General features: G+C 46.6%; 1 protein-coding gene across 1 annotated transcript in view; it reads left to right on the top strand.

Annotated features, from left to right (window-relative positions):
- LOC146062941 (uncharacterized) overlaps positions 1-26382 on the top strand; it is a 178428-nt gene that overhangs the window by 50496 nt on the left and 101550 nt on the right. Inside the window, exons 15-22 of the mRNA XM_083174951.1 lie at positions 1639-1769; positions 6006-6206; positions 7458-7579; positions 12745-12973; positions 14778-14977; positions 17101-17256; positions 19115-19208; positions 25987-26130. Coding sequence (XP_083031077.1) covers positions 1639-1769; positions 6006-6206; positions 7458-7579; positions 12745-12973; positions 14778-14977; positions 17101-17256; positions 19115-19208; positions 25987-26130 — 1277 coding nt within the window. The remainder of the gene's footprint in view (positions 1-1638; positions 1770-6005; positions 6207-7457; positions 7580-12744; positions 12974-14777; positions 14978-17100; positions 17257-19114; positions 19209-25986; positions 26131-26382) is intronic.

Raw genomic sequence — 26382 nt, 5'->3', positions numbered from 1 at the left:
GTGTGATACCAGGGAGGGTGTGTGATACCAGCTCCAGCCACAATCAGACTGATTCTATCGCAGCCACCGAGTTAATCCACAGACTGCACACACACTAGATAAATCATTTGATGGTGTGGTGGTGAGCAGCTTGCAAAGGGATTTGCAGGCATTTCCCCGATACAGCTACTTCATACAAGTCTACAAGGGCGGGATTTCACTCTGGCAAGGCGGTGTATACAGGGCCGGCGCCACCACTAGTCAGCTTCAGGCATTTGCCTAGGGTGCCGGCCACTGGAGGGCGGTACTGAGCTGAAAGGAAGAATGCAGCTGCCAAGTACCAGCACCTATTCAGTCCCGGCAAGGAACAGGTGAGCCGTACCCCAGCGCCCCCCCCCCTGGAGCCCTCCTGTGGATCTGATTGGCTGGTGGCACCCGCAACCCCCGTGCTGGTCAGCGGCAATCTGCGGGGGAGGGAATGATGTGCGGGCTGCACAGCAAAGTATGTCCTGTCCCCGCCTCCCACAGCTGCTTTGCCCTCTCTCCCCAGCTGTACTGTGGCTGTACGGAGAAGTGCCCGGGGGGGAGAGAGGGCTCCTGCGGTGGGGCTGAAAAACGCTGGAGGGAATGATGTGCGGGCTGCATAGTGAGGTATGTCGTCCTTTCCCCGCCTCCCACAGCTGGTTTGAGCTCTATTCCCAGCTTTGCTAAGAAGCGCCGGGGAGAGAGAGGTCAACTACAGAGACCTGATTGATAAGATGGGGGGAGAAGGCTCCAGCTGCCTCTGAAGTGTCTCTCGCGACTAGGTGGGTGGTGGTGGTGGAGGTGGTGGTGGGGGGGGGGACGATTCAGAAGTTTTGCCTAGGGTGCTGAGATGGCTCACACCGGCCCTGGGTGTATACAGTATGGAATCACAGGGCAATCCCGACAATTAGCAGCCCAGCCATCAGATCTGAATCAGGTCCATTGTCCTTCAGTGAGAAAGCAATTGTAATCCTATGATGACATTATAGTTCTTTGTTTGTAGGCTGTTGATTAAATGATGTTATCAGTTACAAACTGCTCTGTACAGAGGTGCCACAGTTGCTATCGGTGACCATGAATATTAGCCTTCACACTGGCAGCCAGCTGGAATTCCATACATACTCCGTATAATCTCCTTGACATTTCTGCTTTTTGATTGTTCCATTTCCTCAGTTTCTGTTATCTTTGCTAGTAAAATGCAGTGTCTGCCTCATATTTTTAACCATTTTAAAACCTAAAACATATGTGCAACCTTAAGTTTATTTTAGCCATAACATAGTCAATGCTTAATCTTACTTTCTAATTAAAATAATTACAGCAATCCATTCAATCTGGATTATGCAAAACTACACATCATGCATTAAAGATGTCGGATGGAGAAACCCAAAGCCAATGAAAGCCCTACTTGTGGTTAATGCTAAATCTGTACCTGACTTTTTAATGATTATTATCATTTCTGGCCACATATCTTGCTCATATCCATTTTTTCGGAAAGGCCTCCAGTTTTATAGGGCACTATTCACAATTCACTGTTCTTTTTCACATCCCATGCTTTTTATGTACATTGTATCATTTGCCATATTTATTGTGTATCATGATCAACCTAATGCAAGCGGTCTGTCTTTGATCTAAAAGGTTTTAAGACAACTAAAAAAGAAGCGAGTGCTGTGGACCTATCAGAGTGGGCACATGTTAATGTGGATCGCTTTGCTTTGCTGCTTGACCTGTGGACTTGGGAATGTTCCCTGTTAGAAAATAAACAACAGGTACGTTATTCTTTGTCTGCTGGCAATCGTAGTAGCACATACTCCCCCCTCCCTCACTCATCTCCTCACCAATGTCAACAATGGCATTAAACCTTTTAGGTCAGCTGGCAAATCTTTTATGGGTATTATGACCACATAAGCAGCATTGTTTATATAGCTTGTGTCCCATGTTCTGCAATGTGTTCTACTTGTGCACTTATTTTTGTTATGTTTACACAGTTTCTGCTTATTTACTTTGTAAGGCAATTTAATACATGTTTCTAGCTCAAAGAAACACTTAAGGGATTGATTCAGAGTAAGTTGTAATTTTTCAAAACTCCACAAAAGTACAACTGGTGGCGGTAGACTGTGTGGTGCCATCCACTCATTCTCTGAGAAATCATCCTGCAGCAACTGGCTCCTATCACTGCGGAGAAGCCACATTTTGAACATTTTGATGCTGCATCCTGAACTACCTGCCAGTTTTCTAGCAGTACCCTATATGCCATATGTCCCACAGTCCCTGAGAACTTGCCTCACTGTGTGTGTGTGTGTGTGTGTGGGGGGGGGGATACAATGTTCCACTGCAACAGTATCACTCTTAAACTGTGAATTAGGCTTACATTCCTGGTGGTTATAATTTTTTGTTCATTTTATTTAATTAATTATTACAGTGTGATACCAATATAAACTGTATATTAACTATGTCAAATATATATAAGATATAAGAAGCAGACCCTGGACCCCGTGGGCCTTTCCCAACAAGCCCAGGCCCATGTAATTAGTATCCGCCCCCTGAGGCTGCCACTGGATATTTGTGTGGCCTGTATATATGAGACGTGATGTCAGTGTGCCTGTGTGTGTATAGTTTGACAGACTGTCGTACTCTTTTGGAATGGCCGGGATGCTCCTGAAAATCATATAGCATTCCCAGCCTTCTGAAAAAATAGGACATTATCCCATGGCCTGGCGCAACTCCGCTCTGGGCATTAATACTGTGGGTTAAAATTACTAAAGGTTCTAAAAATGAAAAGGAGTGATTTTGCCCATAGCAACCAATCAGATTCTATAGAAAAGGGAAAAGATGCCCTCCACCAGAAAGTAGCGCTAAATATGGAAAGATATAACTCCCCTGTTGATGGGCTTATGTCTGGGTCGCCGTCTATTGTGGATCTGTGTGCATTCTGTTCCTCCTGGAGGGTCATTTACCATTACCTGCTGCTAAATTGCGCAACAGGGACCCCACCTAATCTCCCTTTTCTACAGTTTAACCAATCAGATTCTGTCTATCATTTTCTAGGATGAAAGATTAGTTAAATCTCCCCCTTAGCACGTTTTCTTCAGCTGATATGGCCTTAATTGTTTTCAGTCTTATGGGGCATACAGTACTCACCAGGAGATTTGAGCTTGTTTTCTAAGTGATCTAGCTAGATCGCATAGAAATCCAATGCGTCACTATCGCCAGGCTAGGTCAATCAAGGCTGTTATATATATATATATAGAAACAAGGGGGGGTACCCCAATCTGCGCCTTGATATCCTGGAGCAGCAACCCTGTTGGATCCCCTGTTAGACGGGACCCGAAATTTAGAGATGAACAAAGAGAGGGTACAGAAGCGCACTCTGTACCCTCTCTTTGTTTATATATATATATATATATATATATATATATACACACAACATATATAGTCATCTCCAGTGTTCTCTCTTCACCAGTGTTCTCTCCCCAGAGAACACTGGCCATGACAGTTCGCTCAGTGGACATGGCTGGTGCAGCACTGTGTGCTAAGTGATCTGTACTACACTACATTGCTCAGCACGAAGGCTCCGTCGTTCCATGTGTATGGGGCATTTCTCCAATCAAAACACCCAGCAGACCATTGCATTCCCACCTTTTCATAGGTAGTAAATTCTGTGATAATAGCTAAGCAATAGAGAAACCTCAGGATACTATTGAAGTAATTTGCTACATGCCTCTTGTGTACAGGGGTATATTGCACAACCTGAGCAGAGGAAAGTAAATATAAATGAATTACACTTATAATGTGTCAATTTTGACGTATGTCAAAATAGACACCAAAAAAATGAAAAACTTGTGTCAACCTAGTAACTTTATCATGTTCCCGTCAACCTAACGCTTGCGTCTATCCTTTATTACTGTTGATCCAGACACTGGTGACTATCTTTAGTGTCTAATACTCAGAAACAACAGCAAATTACCGCGTTAAGCAGTTCTACCCGTTTATTTGTATAGAGTGAAAGGGTCATCCTTGATCTTAAATCCCGGGTCACCGACCCTTCTTTTTACCAGGGTCGTTGACTCTTTCACGCTGCACAAATTACCCGTGTAATTCAGCAAATTACTGGGTGGACAGTTTTTACACAGTAATTTGCAGCTATGTGTGAAAGGGGGTCAGACTGCACCCGGCAAAATGATCCAGCACTCAAAATGCTGAGTAATTGCCGGGTCGCATGTCTGAAAATGAAAGGGGTATAACTAGCCACATTCGTCCAAAAGTGGTCGACCACATGATTGTCAATCTAGACGCCATCGATCCGCTATACCAGAACCGTTAGAAATTACGGTACTCTTTACTTAGAACGGCGCCCATCGGGGTGATCGCGGGATCGCGGGCAGTACATAAACGGCCACGACGCGATGCCCGCGATCACCGCGATTTTCCCATAGGGAACAATGTTAAAAAGCCAGATTGACCGCGATTTTGCATTCAATGCCTCAATGCCCGCGATTTTACCATAGGAATCAATGTTAAATGGGCTACAGAGCCCAAATAGGCTCAATTAACCCTTAAATGTCACCCCAATTTTTTGACGCCACCCCACGATCCACGCCAACCCGAAGCGTGGCGAGCGCAGCGAGCCCGCGAGGGGCGGCGGTACGCGTCCTCCGACCTTTTCATGCCCTACTATCCACGTCGGCGTGGAGTTGAGAATAGAATAGTGTGGCGAGCGCAGCGAGCCACCGAGCCCGAAGCGTGGCGAGGGGACGCGGATACCTTCAGAGTTATACGCGTCCCCTCGCGGACTTCACAGGTGTCCGTGGCGACGCGGACACCTGTGAAGCCCGCGAAGGGACGCGTTTACCTGTGAAGGTATCCGCGTCCCCTCGCGGGGCTCGCTGCGCTCGCCACGCTTCGGGCTCGGTGGCTCGCTGCGCTCGCCACACTATTCTATTCTCAACTCCACGCCGACGTGGATAGTAGGGCATGAAAAGGTCTGAGGACGCGTACCGCCGCCCCTCGCGGGCTCGCTGCGCTCGCCACGCTTCGGGTTGGCGTGGATCGTGGGGTGGCGTCAAAAAATTGGGGTGACATTTAAGGGTTAATTGGGTCTATTTGGGCTCTGTAGCCCATTTAACATTGATTCCTATGAGAAAATCGCGGGCATTGAGGCATTTTACATGAAAATCGCGGTCAATTAGGCTTTTTAACATTGTTCCCTATGGGAAAATCGCGGTGATCGCGGGTACACGATTTTGATGTACCCGCGATTTACCCGCGATGCCCGCGATTTTTTACCCCCGACGGTAAAGAGTACCGAAATTACTTCTAGTAATTAGCACAGTACAGACTTTGCAGTGGCGTAACTATAGCCCCGCAGCCCCCGCCATGGCGGGGAGGCGCTGAGTAACTGTGTGCGCCGGTCTGCACTGCAGGGCTATGTTACTATACCTCTGTGTGTGGCTGACCGGGACGTGTGGGCAGACAGCACGGCCCCCCCTCCCCTAGCCCTCCCATCTGCCCGCCCTCGTAGAGTTAATCACCCCCTTACCCCTCCTCATGCCGCCGCATTCTCTCAGCGCAGATCTCCTCCAGGCTCCGGACCGTCTCCTCCTGACGTACAGTGCTATTGAAAACTGCCCCTCACAAAATGGCTGCCCCCATATAGCAGACAGTTTTTTTGTAGGGATAACTGTCTCCTATTAGGGGTCAGCCATTTTGTGATGTAACATTTCATTAGCACTGTACGTCAGGAGGAGACGGTTCGGAGCCTGGAGGAGATCTGCGCAGAGAGAAAGCGTCGGCGGCATGCGGCGGGGTAAGAGGGGAGGGGGGTGTTTAACTGTGTTGGAAGGACTAGGGGAAGGGGCGGGGGGCGCGCCTCCTATAACGGCGTGGGGGGGGGGAAATCCTAGTTACGCCACTGAGACTTTGGTTATGCATTGGATACAGTGCAGCAAAACGACATTGTCCAGTTTCTAATGTGAGCTGTATATCTTCTTGTACTTTCTATTTAGCTCTTAGATAGTTACTATGAAGCTTACCAGCATGTCCTTGATCCAGAAGAAAGATTTACCTTGGCACAAGTGATTACTGACATCATGTATAGGCGCCCACGGTTTGACATTGGCTCCAAATACTTCCTGGAAGCTTACAGGGATGAGTGCCAGTGCCTGAGGCTTCACTTGCAGCTGGTTAGAAACGTATTGAATAGCCAAGTAAGTAAACAGGCGTCCCTATACAGTGGCTGCTTATGATTATGCTGATTAGTGAAAACGGCTCCTTGCCATTATTTTTTATTCAGCTAAAAGGACTATGGACCTTATTCAGGTCCGTTCGCATGTGCCGATTGTTCGCACGGAGCCCGATGTTTCTTCTATGCGCATGCACATTTCTGCACATGCGCATGCGCTTGTTACGTGCGACCATGGTGAACAGATTGTTCGCTGGGTGCACACAAGCAACCTTGCCGGCGGGGGGCAGAGAGGGGTGTGGGGCGGCGGGCTGCCCCATTACCATATGGGAACACCCAGCGTTGCATGGGCATTCCTATGAGAACGCTGGGCGTTCTTATGCTAATGAGGTATGACAGACAGAAGTCAGCTGCCCACCTACTTCCCCCCAAGCAGACACGCATCTGTAAGGTTGCTCTGAGGCACCCTTACATATGCGTGAGCCATCACTATCATTCGATGGTCAGCACCATCGAATGATGGGGGTAGATCCCACCAGGCTGCGAATGGATGTTACTGTGTCACATCCATTTGCATGCCCTGAGTGTGAATTTGCCTTGCTAATGGGTGGCGGCCAGTGGTTTGGTGGACTCGCTAGGCTGCCAGAATAACCCCCCATATAAGGACTAATGGACAGTTACGCTTCTAATGTGTTAGTTACCATTACACAATGATATGCAAAATGCACATACAACCTGTAGCTCAATATATGTAGCTTGGCGATTAGCATTCCTGCAACAATTATCAGTTTGATGATGACCAGGGCCCTATCTGCTTGATGTTTGTATGTCCTCCATGTATTTCATCAACTTTCTTCCACATATATCAGTTCAACAGTGAAAAGTATCATCACCATTTACAGATATGTAACTTTCCAGTCCTGCCAGATAGGCAATGCCATCTATAGTTGGTGTGGCCTTTATAAGCCTTTAGGCTTTTTTCCACAGTTAGCCCTGGTGAGGAATCTATAAGATCCCTCTCCTTCCTCCTATGACTTTACCATGCACTGACTGAGAGACCTCAATGCTGTGAGCAGCAAGCTTATCATTGCACCAGTTGTCCAGACACATACAGATCATAATTTTATGTCTGGTCATTACTGTATGGAACTGTTGGATTCATTGGTGCTATACACCTAGAAAAATGTATCTGGTTTTAATGATTTATGAAAATTTAAAAAATCTGTATTCTAACCTTTAAGGGTATTACTGTATTTTAACTTCTTTATGTATACAGATAGAGCATCAGAGGGAGTTTGTCCAGAAGATTTGGCGAGATGGCCAGAAAGGAGGTGTCTATGAGTTTGGTCTTCCTCTGAATTCTGCTACTAAGCCACTTGTCTCACTAAACACCAGTTGGTAAATTGTTTCATTTTTTATGTGTTCTATACTTTTCCCATTTTGAGCTACTTTGAGCTTAAAATCTTTTAGTGTGTAGAAGGCCGATGAGTGGTGAGTGCTGATGCGCTCTCCTGCATCATCGCTGTCCCTGCTCGGAACCACTTTTCACAGTCTTTTACTGTGGGAATTGGTACACCCCTGTGAAAATCGCTGGGCTGGTCGAAAATTGCTCAGTGCATACACATTTATTAGCCAGCGATTTTCACATCATCGTAAAAGGGCAAAAATGCCCAGTGTGTACGTAACTTTATGTCTTTGGTTAGAGGTGGCAAAGGATAAATAAATATATTCCTCTGTACAGAAATATGTCAGCAGCAAATTAATGTTTGAGAACATTCAGGTGATATGTGTTTAGCCACAGAATGTGACTTAAGCCAGGTTGGGTTACTGTGTTTGTGAGAGAGATATATATACAAATTAGTATTATGATATTCCGTAGGCAAACACAGGGGGGTTTCAGGTTGCCCAGAAACCCCCTTCCTCTTGGCAAGTGCCTTAAATTATGACAGCAATCATAATCTGAATAGTCACCATTCTTTATTTCTACCACTGACGGCAAACCCAGAATTTCAAGATGGTCAGGCATATTACATCCTTCCCAATCATGGAAAAACAAAGGGATTAGGTACGTTAAGGCCCTTGTAATTGAAGGAGCATCAGCTCCCTTAAGGGTCCAAGATATGGCTGAAAAATATACGCTTCCCCGGTCGCAGGCTCTGGCCCTGTATCAACATTACGCGAGCTCAGTCCTAAAATATCTCTCACCTACTGATAAGACTAACGCCTTAGAGACGCTCCTATTTAGACCAACATCGGGAAGAAGAGCTATTTTGACCTATTATCAAATATTACCCACCCCAATCGCCCTAGACACCATACGAACAGGCATATCTACATGGATGCAGATCTTTCCTCAATATTCAATAAAACATTTGCTATGCTCACTCTTTTATTATTGGGAGACATTGCCCTCCTCCATGTACAGGGAAATGTTTTACAATATTTATCATAATGGCTATCTCTCCCCACATAGAGATTATGTCATAGGCCTTTCCAAGACCGATACATGCCCAAAATGCGGCAGTTCGGGAGCAACATTTAAACACTGCATGTGGGACTGTCCTCTTATATTCCGTTTTTGGCAACAGGTGCAGGGATTCTCAGTGACTTACCTATTAAACAGCCTTCCCTTAATGGCAGAATGGGCCTTGCTGGGCGTATTCCCTCCCAACACACCGATACTACCTGATAGTAAAAAACTGATGCTTATAATCTCGGCAGTGGCCCCTAAATGTGTCCTACATCAGTGGATTCACGCAGACTCTCCAACCATTCAACTGTTCAGGGCGAAACTTTTCTATATCTTTCACATGGAATGGGTAGAGACATCCCTACAGAAGGAAGAATGTACAGATAACTTTTTCCAAATATGGGAGGGTTTTATTGATTCCTTATCAAGTGATCTTAAAATACAGATTTAGAAATGCTTTAGGTTCACACAATGGTATGAAACTAGGAATATTTCGGGTGATGCTCCGATAGACCTCCCAACACACCAATAACTGCTTTATACTTTTGTGGCCCTCGGGCAGTGTTCGTCCACATCTGTCTGTACGATAAAGATTGAATAGAAATCACAATTTACCATAAGGCAATTTGAATTCATATTGTGTGTGTGTGTGTATATATATATATATATATATATATATATATATATATATATATTTTGATGTAACAAATACAACTGCATCTTGTTGACTGTATTACTATAATACTCAATCCTTAATAAAAATATTTAGGAAAAAAATTATGACAGCAATAGCATTGGAATATATTATGATCAATAGAGCTGCCACCACATCATGCAGTGTAAGGAACAGAGCAGAGCTGCTGCACATCCCTAGTTTACCAGCTGCTTCTACCACATTAATACCCCTTTCACATCGCAACTAATTACCGGGTACAAGCCGCTTTGACCCGGTAATTAGTGCAATGTAAAAGGGGTTACCAAGTCCCGAAAACAGTCCTTACCGGTTTGTTGCTGTTTTTCTTAGCGGTGTGACTGGGTTAAATAGGTCGAGTGACCCATTTCCCGTTCACACTATGGAGGAGGCAGTGCTTGGAGCAGTGCCAACTGTAAGGGCTGCCTTCTCTCCCACCCCCGATGACGCTGACACACCGCCGTGCCCCTTGATGATGTCAGCGTACCGGCATTATTGCCGGTTCACTGTGGGGATGTAAACATCCCAAAATGAAGGTTCACACCGGGACTGACCCATTTCAAAGTCCCGGTGCGAACCTTCATTTTGCGATGGGAAAGCAGCATAACTGTATGTGTGGATCTGTGCCCTCAAACATCGCAATTGACCTGAGAGTAGCTGCCAGGATGAAGAGACAGGAGCCTTACTCTGAAGTGGGAGATTGTGAGCTTAGAAAGTGCAGTACTGGTTCTATTATGTTTTGGTATTTATTTATTATGTGTTTAACCTTTTCCTGACCACTTATTTTTTTTAAATGTTTGAAACAGCCAATACTATACACCATCTGTACTGTTAAATATTAATAATGTATTCCATACAATATCCAGTGTATAAAAAAGGGCCAATATGCGAGCCTTTCAGACAAATGTATGTCCCTGCAGGGGCTCCTGAATGGAGCCTGTCCCTGTAATCTGCCGGGGTCCGTGCATGCGCGGTAAGCGCTGACCCCCGACTGACCCACGATGATTGCACTGACCTGCCGGCAGTGTGGTCTGTAGCTGCCCATATTGGAAAGGAAGTAGCCCTTTGACCAGATGCGTTGCTGCCTATTGTTGATACATCTGACAGCATCACCCCCCCCCCACAGATACCTATGGTGGATGCGGCTGGCAGCAGGACAGGCGGGATCGCTGCAGGGATTGAAGATTTCTGCTGCAGTCCCTCTTTGATACTTTCAGGGGATAGTTAATATTTGCATCTAACTTTTGGGGGGATTACCTGCAAATACTATATGATAAAGGGGCCATTTAGTACTTTTTCATACTCATAGTAATCAGAAAGCTATTATAAAGTTATTCTCACATACCGTAGTCTGGGACCCTGTTACTAGATCTGGCAGTGCCACTTTGGGTACTTGTGTATTTTGGCGGCGCCCCCGATGTGCATCGCACGATGAACGCATCGCATGCCATGTACCGGATGGCATGCGATGCGATGCAACGCGATTTTTACCTCCTATGCGATGAAAAATCGCATAAGCACCCTAAAGGGTGCTTTTGAGCACCCAATTTGAAAATTGTATGCCATCGCACAGTATCACACGAAATCGCGTCACATCGCATACCATCGCATGCGTTATGGTATGCGATGCGATGGGCGCCGCCAAAATACACAAGTACCCCACTTTGCATCCATCTGTGTCCCCTCTGGTCGTCTGCAGCATCATTCCTTCCAACATGACCCATTCCAGGAGGGCCGGAATGCTCTGTTCCTGGACTCCCATCTTAATTTATGATTGCTATGAACTGTGTGGAAACACCTTTCTTATCAATCAACTAGATAATCACAAGTGATGGCAATCAGAAATTAAGAGGGAAATCCAGAAACAGAGCATTTTGGCCCTCCTGGAATAGGTCAGGTTGGGAGGTATGTAGCATCTCCAAAATGTTTAATCACTTATCTATAGTGTCCCTGGCACTCTTCTCCTGCCTTCTGCACCATGGTCACCACAACCTTGGATTACATCACATGATTCACATTGCCAGCCTAGCACCTAACAACTCTGGTCACCTGTTCCGCTCAGGTTAGGACATCCTATGAAAACTAGGAAGTTCTGGTAGCACATTTCCAGGAGAAGGGTAGATGTATGAAGCAGTGGTAAGGGAGGAGAAGAGATAACGTGCCTGGTACTTTATCACCGGCCAATCAGCTTCTAACTGTTCTTTTTTAAACCCAGCCTCTAACTTAACAGTTAGGAGCTGATTGGCCGGTGATAAAGTACCAGGCACTATGGGGGAGATTCTCGCCGCCCATCGCAATTATAATTATCGCATATGTTCTAACATATGTGATAATTATAGCAAAGGACAGCTCTTGCGTTAAGAGCTGTCCTTTGCGGTGAGAGTCCCAGCAGGTCCCAGTGGCTCCCCCCTCCCTCCCACACCCGGCCCTGCTGCTGCTGCTGCGCCGGACTCTCCTCCTCCCTGCACCCGGAAGAGGATCAGTGCAGGGAGGAGGTCACAGGTCCGGACAGCACAGCTCTGTGCTGCCCGGACACAGGTGAGGGGGCGATGCGGGGTGGCAGGGGTCCGTGCGGGGCGGCAGTGGGTTTGCGTTAGAAGCCCATTGGCTTCTATGGGGCATCGCCAGATTTTTCTGGCGATGCCCCCCACCGCGGTAACCCGGCGGGGGATGCTTAGAGCATCCGGAAATGCGGTAAAAACCCAGATAACGGGGTTTTTACAGCATTTTCACCTTAGAGAATCTCCCCCTATATCACTTCTCGTCCCTTATCACTGTACATCTACCCATCTGTTCCAGTGTGTTCCATAAATCTGCTCCAGTATTTGTTCTAATGTATTCCGGCAGACTTCTCTGCTATGTCTTCACCGCATTCTTCTCCAGTATTTATCTGCACTGCAGCCTGCTTCAGTTCCTGCAACCTGCTTTGGTTCAGTGATGCTCCCTGCATCCATCTCTATTGTTTCATTGCAGCCTGCTTCAACTGTGTTTTCGCACCCATTATCAGTGTGTTCCTACAGCCTGATTTACTGGCTCCAGATACCTTAATATAGTGCTACAGGAATCGGATATGCCAATAAATCCACAAGCTTTTGCAACTGGAGTCATTGACCTCTTAGTGTTGTGACAGTTATAAAGTGAATTTAGAGGGACCTCCATAGCCAACTGTATATGTTTATACTGTTGACCTAACTTAAGTACTTGAAGCTGCCACCTAGTTAATACCATTTGACAGTTGCTCCTCATTCAGCAACAAGCAAACAGAGAGGGGCTGCTATTACAAACTAAGTAGACCCCCCACATATATGATCATACATTAAAATCTCCCATAATATACAGCCTGGTGATTACATCCTTATGTTTTTGTTTGTTTTTTCTTATATTTTGCTCTTTTATCCACAGTCCTGCTTTAAAGAATATTTACCTTTTGGAGTTTCACCCTTCTTTGGGATTGGCATATCTAATTTCTTATACACTAGATCACATTTGTCATGAGTTTCAGCAAATGTGTAACACACAATCACCGAGACAGTCCTACAGTGTGGAGAAGAAGGTCCTAGAGCTTGCACTTACTGAATGGTCAGCCACAAGAGATCTCAAGTCATCCTTTACACCAAATGTCCACAAAGATGTAAGCATGTCTGATTATGTTATGTAATGTTTTGTCCTACATTCTTCTTCCATTAGAGGCAATCTAAGTGCAATTTATCCCTCTTCAAGAACACAGAGTACATATATAATGAAATTACTTTTGGAGCAGTTGTAGTCACATAGTATAGATAATCAGCCACATTTGGTACACTCATTTATATGCCTCCCTTACCCCCTTCAACCCTACTTGAGGAGTACAGAGTTTTTGTCTCTCTAGTTCATGGTCCCACTGCATTTTTACACCCTAATGACTGGCTACCCCTGTCATGTTTGCAAATGATTTTGGACTTGCATTCACCCCATACTGAATGCAAACTATCAGGGATACAATTCCATCTGTATGCTATGATCAAACATGGAAGACAGCTTGCAACCCACAACACTCCCATCATACTCCCTTGAGACAAAACCACTCTGTGTGTATACATAGCCACTGACCAGTTATTGCCTAGAAACTCCCATTTCACAGAAGTTGGCAAATACTAACAATCTCTATCAATGTGTGCATACCACATTTGGTACAAGTGCAGTTGCCAAATTCTTACACTGACGCATTATATCCATCCACATTTCCAGTTGTGTCCAACACAGAACTAAGCCCTATTCCTTTCCAGCTCATGCCCTTTGTGTCTTTCCAGTCACCCTTCATCCTGTGTCTCTCCAGCCGCCCCCCAGCCTGTGTCTCTCCAGCCGCCCCCCAAGCTGTGTCTCTCCCAGCCATTGCCTCACTGTATCTCTCTAGCCAGTGCCCCAATGTATATTTCTAGCCTTTACCCCACTGTATCTCTCCAGCCCCCCCCCCCCCCTCTGTATCTCTGTAATTTTTAAATGGTTTAGTCATCAATGGAAGAGGTCCAGTGATGCCAGGGACATGGAAATGTTTTTATTTCACTATTATTTCACATAACTGCACCCACATTGTGGCATTTCGCCCCACCTGAAGAACCCATTGCTTAGCTGGCCTGACATGTTCCGCAGAAGAGTTGTCTGGCATCTGATGACAATTTGTTGCTTCTCTGCACTGCTCCTCTTTTCTTCAGTGGTGCGACTCAGAGGCTAATTCTAACTTGGGAGCAAAGAAAAATCAAGCAGCGTTACACCTTGGTAAAAGCAGGTTGCACTGCAGGCCTTACAGATATAAAATGTGCATTTAGAGATTTAGAATTGAGAGTGTGTCCAAACTCAAGTATATGTTTCAGTGTAAAAGTTGGAAGGGTACACACAGAAGCAGACAGTATTTACACTCAGCCTCATAGTAACCATGAGAGTTGTAAATTGGCCATAAATTAGGGCACAGGGTGCTGTTTGCTATTCAGCCTGTGCCCTGCCAAATATTGCAATTGCACAGGCAGCGATCCAAGCCCACCTCCACTCCTGGACAGTATGAATGAGGTATTAAAAGTAGGAAGGCCACGGTTACTGGTTACCTGGTCTTGTTGGAGAGGCCACCATTGGCCCGGGTCTGCTGCTGAGGGAGGGGGGGGGGAGTTATTTATTTTTGAAGGGGGCTTGGCGACACTTCTCCCAAGTACCCAGACCCCATTTAGCTTGAAATGGTCCTAAATGAGTGGCCACCTCTAGTGGGGCCTCTAGAAAACTATGGACCGAGTGCAGGTGTCTTTAAGCCCTCTATCACAATTTGAACCACTTAATTTACCAATTTTCTCTTGCTCTCCTCTACTGATGTCTCTCTTCCACTATTCATCCATGGGTCAAAAAGTTATAGGAGACAAAAATGTATCCACTGTTATAGTGATGTTTCTTTTTTTGCTTTCCTGATCCAGTTATTTGAAGAAGTGTTGATGGAAGATCCAGTCATGGTTAGAGACCTCTGCCTCTCAGTGTTGAATTCAGCTGAAGAAGATAAAAAACATGGAAGAGCAAGACAAGTATTTATGCTGGACACTTTTAGCAAGATGTTAGAGCTCATCACTCTCCGTTCTAGAATTATAGATGCTTCATTGGAAACAGCAGTGCTCTCTAGGTCAGAAAATTAAATTTAGACATCTTTAGCAAACTTGCTTGAGACATGTATTTCTTTATGAATGTAATATTCACACATTTGAAACAGTAATATGGAGCACTTCAGCTAAATGGCTGTCATGAGCACTGGAAGGGAGATGAAGACAGGGAGAGCAGGAGCAGCTGCTCTGATTTTTTCACCATTCTCCCCTTCTCCTCTCTACTAGGTTCGCTTTTTTCCCTACTTATTTCTCCCATCATCTTTGAAATGACTGTGTATTGCCACTTTTACACCAAGAGGCCATGTCGCACTCGGGCTTTTGGATGCGGCTCCAACATGGGTACGACCATGCCGTTGACCCCTTTTATACAGTGTCCCCACCTGGCATAATTCTGGGTGGGTGATGCTGGCAGAGGCGGGTCCTGAGCCAGCGCTTGGAGATGACATCATCTCCAAGTGCCGTGAAATTCACCAGCCGGGACCCTCACAATGCCAACGGACACGCTGGCAACACACCAACACCCGGAAAAGCTGCTGGGCTGACCCCAGCCTCCGTGCCCCCCCAGCCTCTGTCTGAGAGATGAATAGATGCCGCACACATGGGTCGCACCTGTGTCCAACCCTGAATATTTCCTGGGTAGGAGTCCCGGGTAACAGGACCAAGGATTTTTTTGGGCCCATTTACATCAATCCAGACCCAGAGTGGCATGGCAATAACCTGGGTTGAGGCTCTGGTGTAAAAGGGGTATTAGTGGCTGTAGCATAACTCACTAGGCTAACCCCTGGCCCAGAGCTGCATCTGTGTTATCAACCTCCACTTTAAATCAGCCACTGCTAGAAGTGGGCCCTCTAGCTGCCTGGGCCCTGGACACCATCCCGGCAGCTCCTTCATGATGGCAGCCCAGATCATTGCTGATATGCACTTCACATACTATGGGGGTTATTCAGACCTGATCACTGTTGTGTGAATTTGCAAGCCTATCGATTATTGGATGAGGGCAGATGCCTACGGATTTTAGCGTCGCCAACCGTTACAAAAAACAGTGATAAATCTGTTGTAATCGCCTGACTGACAGGAAGCTGCCATTTTCTGTAGTCCCTGCAGACATGCCCAGGTGATTCTGTGATATCAGCTCTGGCTCCGATAAGCCGCACTCTGTTGCAGACTTATGGAAGGGTCAAAGTTATGCACACTTTATCATACCGGCAGAATCATTCAATGGTGAGTGAGTTTCAAATTGATTTGCAGATCAGCGATCCATTCACTAGCAGATTTGCACTGGATGGAATTTCACTCTCTGGGCGGTGGCCATCTGTTCGCAGTCCTCTGCAAATTCGCACAGCAGAGATCAGGCCTGAATTAAGGTCCTGTGTTATTTAAAGAAAATACCTAATTTATCATGAACGTGTTTGGTTTATATTACATCAGGGCCGAAACTAGGGTTTCCGGCGCCCGGGGCAAGGCAGTCTTTTGGTGCCCCCCTGCCCCTAGTGATGCTGCTGCGCGCCGGAGGCGCGTTGAAATTTTCGGGGGGGGGGGGGTGGCTTAATTTGGGGGCGTGGCCTATAATCGCTGCTCTCCCGCGAGGCCACGCCCCCATTTTGCCGCTATGGGGGCATGACCCAGAGGCTCTGTGAGCCTCTAGCCATGCCCCCAGCCCCCTGGCTGCGGGAATAGACGCTGTGCGCATGCGCACAGCGTTTATTCCCCGCTGCTTAGTTAGCAGCTGACAGGGGGGACCGACCAAATGACGCCTTGTCCCTGGCGCCGGAGACCCCCCCCCTCCCCGCACAGTCCTCTCACCGTTGAAGCCGCAGCCGCATCTTACTTTGACTTCGTCCGTCTCCTACTAGCGCTGATGACTTCAAAAAGACTTGCCGGACGCTGATTGGCTGAATTCAGCCAATCAGCGTCCGGCAAGTCTTTTCGAAGTCATCAGCGCTTCCTGCAGCCGCGCTAGTAGGAGATGGACGGACATACCTGTCACCGGACCTCACAGCGCCCCTCACCTCCAGCGCCCGGTGCGCGTGACCCCCCAGCCCCCCCCTAGTTACGGCCCTGATTACATTATATTGACTTATTTCTAATTTAAAAGTACTCATTGCTAACTGTTGGTGTGTGTTATTACCTTTCACCATAACAGGATGTATATATCTTTTGCTGAAGAGATGGGATTCAATGAGTTTCACTTGTACTTACGGCCTGTACAGTTTGAGTTTGCCTCACACAAAGGACAAGCGGACCAAATGCCTCCTATGTTCATCACTTCTCTCCTTGAGGATGACAGCTGTGTGGACAGGTGAGTGATAACTGCCCCCTGCCTCATGTCTTGACCATCTCTGCTTACATCTTACATACCTCCCAACTTCTGTGATGATGAAATAGGGACACTCGCGCGGCTTCGAGCGCTCGAAAAGGGGGCGGGCGTATGCAAATGAGTGTGCAGCTTATGCTAATTAGCCGCAACCTCATTTTCATATGAGAATAGACGCTGTGCGTGTGCTATTAGATTGGGGGGTCTCCCAACTGCCACCCCCCGCAGCGGGACAATGCCTGCCGCGGGTGGGACAGCGGGACAGGACCCGAAAATCGGGACTGTCCCACTGTAATCGTGACAGTTGGGAGGTATGATCTTACCATCAGGCCACCTCTAGCTTGCTTGAACCTCATGTATCTGACTGTCCCCCTTTCCTACTAGATCAGAAGCTCTGCAGAGCAGGGCCCTCTACTCTCTTGTTGTCATAGCCCTCTTCTCACAATTCACTTACTGCTCTCTCCTACTCAGCGACCATCTTTGCCGGTATACTCTCCTACTGGTTAATGCTCATCTCCTGCCTATGTCCACCAGCCTATAGTAGTATGCTAACTACTCCCTTGCTACATACATCTAAGCCTGGGATAGCCAACTCCAGTCCTCGAGAGCTTCCAACAGTTAATGTTTTCCAGATCTCCTCACAGAATCACAAGTGTAGTAATTAGCTCCACCTGTGGATCTTCGAAAATGTGTTAGTGAGTAATGAGTGCACCTGTGCAGCAGCTAGGTTGTCTGGAAAATGTGAACTGTTGGTAGCTCTCGAGGACTGATCTAAGTTGTATTGTGTATCATATTGTGGTGCTCTTTGTTACCTGTACATATTTTTTATTATTTATTTTCTGTACTTTTGTTCTGTCTCTCTGTACCATTCCATTGTATTACCTTTATACAGTGCTGCAAAACACTTGTGGCGCCTTATAAATAAAATGTAATAATAATAACTGTGAGGAGCACAATCATTTCCCCTTCACTGTTTCTGCCTATACTGCTCTATGTAGCAAAACTAATACTAAACCTAAAGGCAGCCAGACAGTGTAACATTCTTGTCAGATGTCCAGGGCCGGACTGGCCTTTTGGCCCTTCTGGCAAATGCCAGAAGGGCCGATGGTCAGGTGTGCTGATTTGTCCATCCAGGGTGGCAGCATCGCCTCCCGATCGGCACACAGAGAGAGCCACCGGACTCGCGTAGGCATGCACAAATGCCATAGCTGATTCGGAGGCCCAGTCCATCGATGCAGATATCATTCATCGCACACATGAGCTCATGTTATTAGTGTAGGGACCTATCTATCATTATTGGTCAAGTTTATACATCAGTGGGGTTGGGATCACTTGGTCTACATCATGATGGTCGGCAGTCATTAGGTTGACACCATTAGGTCGACATAGGAAAAGGTTAACATGGGTCTAGTTCGACATGGGAAATGGTTGAAAATGGTTCTAGGCCGAAAGGTCAACCGACCGGTCATTAGTTCGACAATGTCTATGTCGACAGTCAAAAGGTCGGCACACTATTTTATTCTCCCACCACGCCCTAGTGGATGGTAGGGCATGAAACACCGCCTGTCGGCACATGTCGGCTAAAAAAACAGTGAAAATCCACATGTCGAACTTTTGACTGTCAACCTAAACATTGTCGAACTAATGACCTGTCGAACTAACGACCTGTCGAACTAATGACCCTTTGACCTTTTCCCATGTCGACCTAATGACTGTCAACCATCATGCTGTAGAACAAATGACTGAATCCCCATCAGTAGCATTAGTGCAATTTACTTCTCACTCACTTTATATTATGTATGGTATAAATAAATAAAATTCTTGCCTTCTTTATTGCTTGTAGGTATTCACCATCAGCACAACTTCTTGCTATCCATGAGGTAGATGATAATCAGATTGGAAAGTTTAGTTTCTCGACAAGAGATGGTATACTACAGGTGAGCAGCATTTTGGATTAGGGACAGCTGGCCCAATGAACAACCTCCTTGGACCCCTTATATCACTACATCTTTACCTGTATGCTTTCTGTTCTATTGCTGTTATTGGGAGCACTCTAACAATTGGATGAAAGATAATGCATAAAACTTTCACTTGCTTCTATTTCCAGTAATACATTTTCCATCCATTCTCATTCCATTTATAAAACTGTCCTGAAATCCAGGCATACAAAAGACACACAAAAGGCACATTCTCTTTGGATGCATTTAATGCTTTGCAAGTATTCTTTCCCCCAGTATAAATGATAGATCCCATGCCATAGTAATCATGGGTTCCCGGATGACTGCCCGATAGTCTGGATTCCGACGGTCAGTACTCCGACATCAGATTCCCTACTGTTTAAGTGCCCAACAGTCGGGATCCTGACTGGCTGTAGCTATTCTACGTTGTGGGGGTCTGCGACCCCCATAGAGGGAGAATAGAACCTGTGGAGAGCGAAGCGAGCCACCAAGCCCTCAGCACGGGCACCGGCAGTCGGGATTCCGATGTCAGGATACTGATCAGGGGTATCCCGATTGTCAGACCGTCATAGCACACCCGTAATCATTGGGAACACTCTTTCCCAGAGAAATACAGTATAAATCCTGTGTCCAACCTATAAAGTTCTTGTGGTTATATATTATCATTCTAAAGGGATGTGGTCAGTTTCCCGGCGGTCGGAATCCCTGGCAGTCAAAATCCCGACGCCAGAATCCCGACTGCCGAAATTCCGGCACTTTGGGCCTTATTCTGCTCAGTACGGTGGGACCATATACGGGCTGATCGGGGTTTGTTTTTCATCTGCTAATGCGTAGCTTTCGCAATGCGCAGGTGTGGTGACCTCACACCGCTCACGGATGGGTCTCTCCATGTGAAAAAACCTGTCCGCAAGAGTACGGTCATTGTGGGCGGCATGGGGGCGTTTTTAGGGGAGCGGCCGGAATAATGAGGAAAACTGGGCGTAAACATTGGCGTACACAGGGGTGTGCACCAAAAATGTACGGTGCTACAACCGCTCGATCGGCGAACGCACCGTGCATTTTGGGCCAAAAACAAACGGACGCCAAAGATAGCTCCAGACCACCCCTAGAGATACCGTATGAGAGCGGACGACTGGGTCTGCTAATTAACGCTGATTACTACACCTAAATGTAATAAGCAATGCTGCAGCCTATTAAGTGAAAACCATGATTTCACTACCTGCAAGCCACACACAGCCCTCAAACACATTGGAAGCATATCTTTCTACACTTCTCTACATGTAAAGGTTGTTAATTTTAGGTAAGATTCATTCTAAGACCTGGTTATATATGTTCAGCTAGTTATTTTATAACCATCTACACCACGGGTGTCAAACACAAGGCCCGCGGGCCAAATCCGGCCCGCCAGACCTTGCCATGTGGCCCGCGCAGCCGCCGCCACCCACCCCCGCCTGGCGTCGATTACATTACTGCGGGAAGCCATCACAGTGTGAGTGTCACATCACATTCAGTGACACTCACATGACGACTCGAGACTGAGAGACATACCTAACAACGTGAGGAAGCTCGCTGGGAGGAGGAGGGAGGCAGGACAGTGGACACAGACTTGTTAGTGTCACTGTGTAACGTGCCCGACTCCTCCCCGGCTCCTCCTGCATACAAACACTCAAAATACCTCAAATTCCAATGTGATAAAGCACACAAAGGTGACACATAATAGTCTAAGGCAGTGGTGTCCAACTCATGGCCATCCAGCTGTTGTGGAACTACATGTCCCAGCATGCCCTGCCACAGTTTCAGCAATACATTATATAAAATCTATGGCAGGGCATGCTTGGACATGTAGTTCCACAACAGCTGGAGGGCCATGAGTTTGACACCACTGGTCTAAGACATAAGATGTGCTGTATATGACACGTATTAACAGTGTTTTTAGGATCCAAATGTAAATAATTAATGAAGAGGCCTCTAGCGGACTTACTATAAAGTAACATTTTTTGTATTTCCAACATGTGCATTTCTAGCCAAACCTGCAGTCCCAGAAATGTGGGTGCAGAATTATTCACAAAAGCAGAAGGAGTGGGCAACCAGGCAGGCAATTCACACAGAAAAAAATGCATCAGTGGCACACTGACGGCTCCAGAGGAGAGGAGAGGCTTCAGCACAGTTAAAAATTCAAATAGGGTAGCCACACCTACTGCCAATGACTCAGTTTGCAATGGCTACCCTGTGCCACCCTATTTGAATTTTTAGTTGCGCTGCAGCTCCCCCTCTGGAGCCCTCACTGAAGTACATGTATGTCTGCATTTGTACATGTGCACAAGTTACATTAATTTTTCGGGAAATATATAAGGAATTCCATAGTCTCTAAATAGAAATGTCAATGCACATGTTGTTATCTGGTATATGCTAACACCACAAATCGTTTTTTTCTGCCAGCGCTCATTTGCCTAATGAGCAGGGGCGGATCCAGAATAAAATGACAGGGGGGGCACCATGATAAAACAGGGTTTAGGTGGGAGAGGGCCAGTGTTAGTGGTGCCAGGGTACATGCTAAGAGAGCGGCAGAGAGAGGGTGGCAATGGGATTAAAAATAGGCCCTGGCATTTAAAGTGCACAGGCCCACCATGGCAACAAAAGTGAAGGATGTAGTTGTGCGCGCGCCGAAGGCGCGCTCAGGAAAAATGGGTGTGGCCACTCAACAGGGGGCATGTCCTTGAGTGTAGTGTACAACACCATATACAACTTCTACACATGCAACAAAATACTAGACCCCATTATACTTGCCCCTTACACATGATGCCAAATGGAATGAGCCAAAATTCAAACAATGCCACATGGATTGTGTCAAAATTCACATAATACCACACGGTTTGAGGCAAAATTTACATAATAACACACGGATTGAGCCAAAATTCACATAATGCCAAATGGATTGAGCCAAAATTCACATAATGCCAAATGGATTGAGCCAAAATTCACATAATGCCACATGGATTGTGTCAAAATTCACATAATGCCACACGGATTGAGCCAAATTCATAAGATGCCATATGGATTGAGTCAAAATTCACATAATGCCACACGGATTGTGCCAAAATTCACATAATGCCACACGGATTGAGCCAGAATTCACATAATGCCACACAGATTAAGACAAAATTCACAATACGCTTCATAAACAGGGACATTGTCCACCAAAGGCACACATTAAAAATTTACACCATAATGTCCATTGCACATTAAGTTACACGGCATGATGTCCATTATGTATTATGCCAAACACCATAATGCCTATTAAAAATTATACTACATACAGTAAGTGCTGCTTATCTACATGCTCATTGCCAAGGGTTCCATGCTCATTGCCAGAGGTTCCTTGCTCGTTGCCATGTGGGATTACATGCTCATTGCCAACGGGGAATACATGCTTGTGGTAAATGGGGGACAGCCGCCGCCAGGCAGAAGTGATAGCCACTGACAGTGGCAGAGCCTGGCTGTATTCCGAGCACTGCAGGTCCCAGCTATTTGAAATAATACCCATTTCACACCAGAAAATGCGTTCCCAGGTTGGCCCCTTTTACACCAGCCTAGTCCCTGCATTTTCTGGTGTGAGGGGGAGAGAAAACCACCCCTCCCCCCCTTTAACCAGTTATCTCATTTAACCGGCTATATCTTCGGAACTAACTGACCCATTTACTTGAGACAAGTATCATATTGAAGAACTTTTGAGTGGGCTTTGAATGATTTTGGTCCAGTGAAACTGGAACGTTTGGTTTCAGAGTAATCTGCCCTCAAAGAACATGAACAGCCATGAAATTACATATCAAAAATAAAAAAAATCGATTTACATGCTATATCTCTGGAACCGATTGACCGATATGGACCATCCTGGTATCATATTGAAGGCCCAGCGATTTGGAATTGAATGACTTCAACCACAAGCTTCTGTGATGCCAGGGCTGGAACTGGCAGCCGTCGGAACCGGGTGGGGGTCGGAATTGACGGGTTCTTATATTATCCTATGGGGAAAAAATGTTACAGCTTTGCCAGGCAATATCTCCCGTTCCCCGGGGGGCTAGAGACATGGGGCTGGGCTCGTTGGAAAGCTCTGGTCCTCATCTACAAAATGAATGACAGGGGGGGCACGTGCCCAGGTGCCCCCCCCCCCTGAATCCGCCACTGCTAATGAGCAAAGCGGCTGCAGAGTATTGGGCTTTCCTCGCCCAGATATGCAGTTAACAGAATTGGGTTTACACTGCGGTCACCTTCTAGCAAACCTCTGTGGGTGCAGTTTTATGCTAGATATACCTAATACCCAATTGACTGACTCAATAAAAATTTGAGAAGAGTAACAGGTATAGATAAACAACGTGTGTTTAACCGTGTTGTGCAACCTTGGTGCAAGCCCCACTGGTGCCCTGCTGCAGTGGGGGTTGGGGAAGGGGGGGAGGGTAGCAGCCCAAGGTGGGCTGGTCTGTTGTGGGTGACAAGTCTGTGATGGTCCAATATGAGTAGTCCGCAAGTGCAGACAGGGTAAGGGGGTGAAATGTCAAATAAGTGGCACAGGGGGGTGGTGCAGGGGGCTGGTGTCCCGTCCCCCCACAGTGCACCTCTCACCTGTGTCTGCCACGATGACCAGGAAGGTCCCACGCCGTTCAGTGTATCTGTTCTCCAGCCACGGCACTGACAGGGTGGTTGCTGGGGTATGGGTAAAAACCGGACCAGGACAAAACCCCCGGACCGCCGGTCCAGACATCAAACTCTGCATTTTGGAGCTTGTATGGTCCGGTCCGGGGGGTGTCCTGTCCGGGGGTTCTGCCTGTGACACCTGTTACCAGGTAGAGGAGGAGGGGTAGAATAAAGCCTCCCTGTAAGGTCCGGGCATGTAGCAAAAACCGGACGGTCCGGACCACACAGGGAGGCTGTAATCTCCCCTCTCCCATGTCCCTGGTGATAGCTATCACAGGGAACCCCCCGGACCGGACCCTACAAGCTCCGGACTGCAGATTTTGATGTCCTGTCCGGAGTCCAGTCCGGTCCGCTTTTTACATAGGTTGCGGGGGGTATGGTTAAAAACCAGACCAGGACAAAACCCCCGGACCGCCGGACCAGACATCAAACTCTGCATTTTGGAGCTTGTATCAGTGCTGTGTGCCTGGCTCCGTAGTGCTGTGACGTGCGCTACTTCCGGGTCCCGGCGCCTGGTATCCAGGGCGACCAAAGACGCACACAGTCTCAGTGCCTACAGGCTCTACTCCCGGCCGGGAGGAGACTAGATGGTCCTGGTGTGTGGAGAGTGGAGTGTTGGAAGCATCCAACACTCCACTCTCCACACACCAGGACCATCTAGTCTCCTTCCGGCCGGGAGTAGAGCCTGTAGGCGCTGAGAGTGTGCGCGTCTTAGGTCGCCCTGGATACACTGAATGGCATGGGACCTTCCTGGTCATCGTGGCAGACACAGGTGAGAGGTGCACTGTGGGGGGATGGGACGCTAGCCCCCTGCACCACCCCCCTGTGCCACTTATTTGACATTTCACCCCCTTACCCTGTCTGCACTTGCGGACTACTCATATTGGACCACCACACTGCACCAGGGCACCCACACCAGTGGGGCTTGCACCAAGGTTGCACACTTATTAAACACACGTTGTTTATCTATACCTGCTACTCATCTCATATTTTTATTGAGTCAGTCAATTGGGTATTAGGTATATCTAGCATAAAACTGCATGGTACATTTTTTACACAGAGTAATCACCTGTGCACCCAAGGTGAGCACAGTGTAAACCCAATTCTGTTAACACCACAAATACTACTCCATGGGCCTAATTTAGCATGTATCACTAATCAGGTGCTGCGAATGTGCAGTATCCCCATTGCACATGCGCAGCCATAATTAGTGAATAAATATACATAGTCGCATAGAAGTCGCAGTTTGATTGACAGGAAGACAGCATATAGGGGTGGCAAACATGGCATTTTCTGGGTGTGTCTATGAGAACGCAGACATTCCTAGGTATTTTTGGGGTGGGTCTCGGACATCAGTGATGACCACATTCATCCTCGTTCTTTAGCAGATTACTGGAATCTCTAGACTGGTGCAGATCCAAAAAAACTCTGCCATGTTTCAATTTGTGCAAATAGATCTGCATTTCTGTTTGCGATGCATGTGCAATTTTGCAAGAGGCGGTTATTTCTTCCTTTCTGGGTGGCGACTATTTGATCGCAGGTAACTGATTTTTCTCTAACTTGCGATCCTTGCTGAAATAGGCCCAACATTATGTTTAGTTCTATAAAGAGACTCATTTATCCTGCTAATTTGAGGGACTCAGGAGCATGAAATAGAGAAGGACACATGTGAGTTAAAGATTTAGGGTGGATTTCCTATGAGTACTAAGACACATCTCACTGATATTATATTAGACACCATGGCATTGGTGCAGAGTCTATTCCTCTCCATTCGGGTGATGTAATGCATTGGCAGGGACTGAGATGTCAGTGTAACATGCTGTCTCACACTGCAGCTGCTAGCAGATAGACTTGGCCAAGTTTGTTCTAAGAATCAGTATGACTTGTGGTGCATTACAGCCCAGTTTATGGCAGCAGGCTTACACATTACCAAGCAACTAATGAAGACACATCATGTGAAATATCTTACTAGGTTGTGTGTCAGGTTTACATGACTATATTTGTGTGTGCTGGAACATAAAGCATGACGGTATGTGTTTTACTTTTGTCTGTATTTCCCTTCAAGCTGCTGAATAAATGTGGTGTGGAGAATATGCAAGTGGTGCTCGCCTGCCAAGTAAGCCAGAAAAATGCCCTGTTCGCTGCTACCCAGCTGGCTTCCTTATGCTACATGTCATCCTGGACCTCTCTGCAAAGCATGGATATAAAGGTTTCCTATATTCTACTCTACAGCTCTGTATAGTGCCGTCCTCCAAATACATTCATTTTTTTTAAATCAATGTTATTATGCTATATAATAAAAGGCTAACGCTGTTCCTCACCTCTATGGGAGGGATTAAAGTGTTTTGCATGTCAGCAGCCACTAGAGGACACCTACAGAATTTACAAAGTGATGATGCTATTGCGCTGCTGGTAGAGTATATGCTGAATATATCTGCTGGAAAGAAATAAATTCGGACAC

The sequence above is a fragment of the Crinia signifera genome, chromosome 3 (assembly GCF_055691185.1).
Source record: "Crinia signifera chromosome 3, ASM5569118v1, whole genome shotgun sequence".
NCBI classification, from domain to species: Eukaryota; Metazoa; Chordata; class Amphibia; order Anura; family Myobatrachidae; genus Crinia; species Crinia signifera.
Note: the sequence above shows the minus strand (reverse complement) of the source record. Positions and strands in the feature narration are given on the sequence as shown.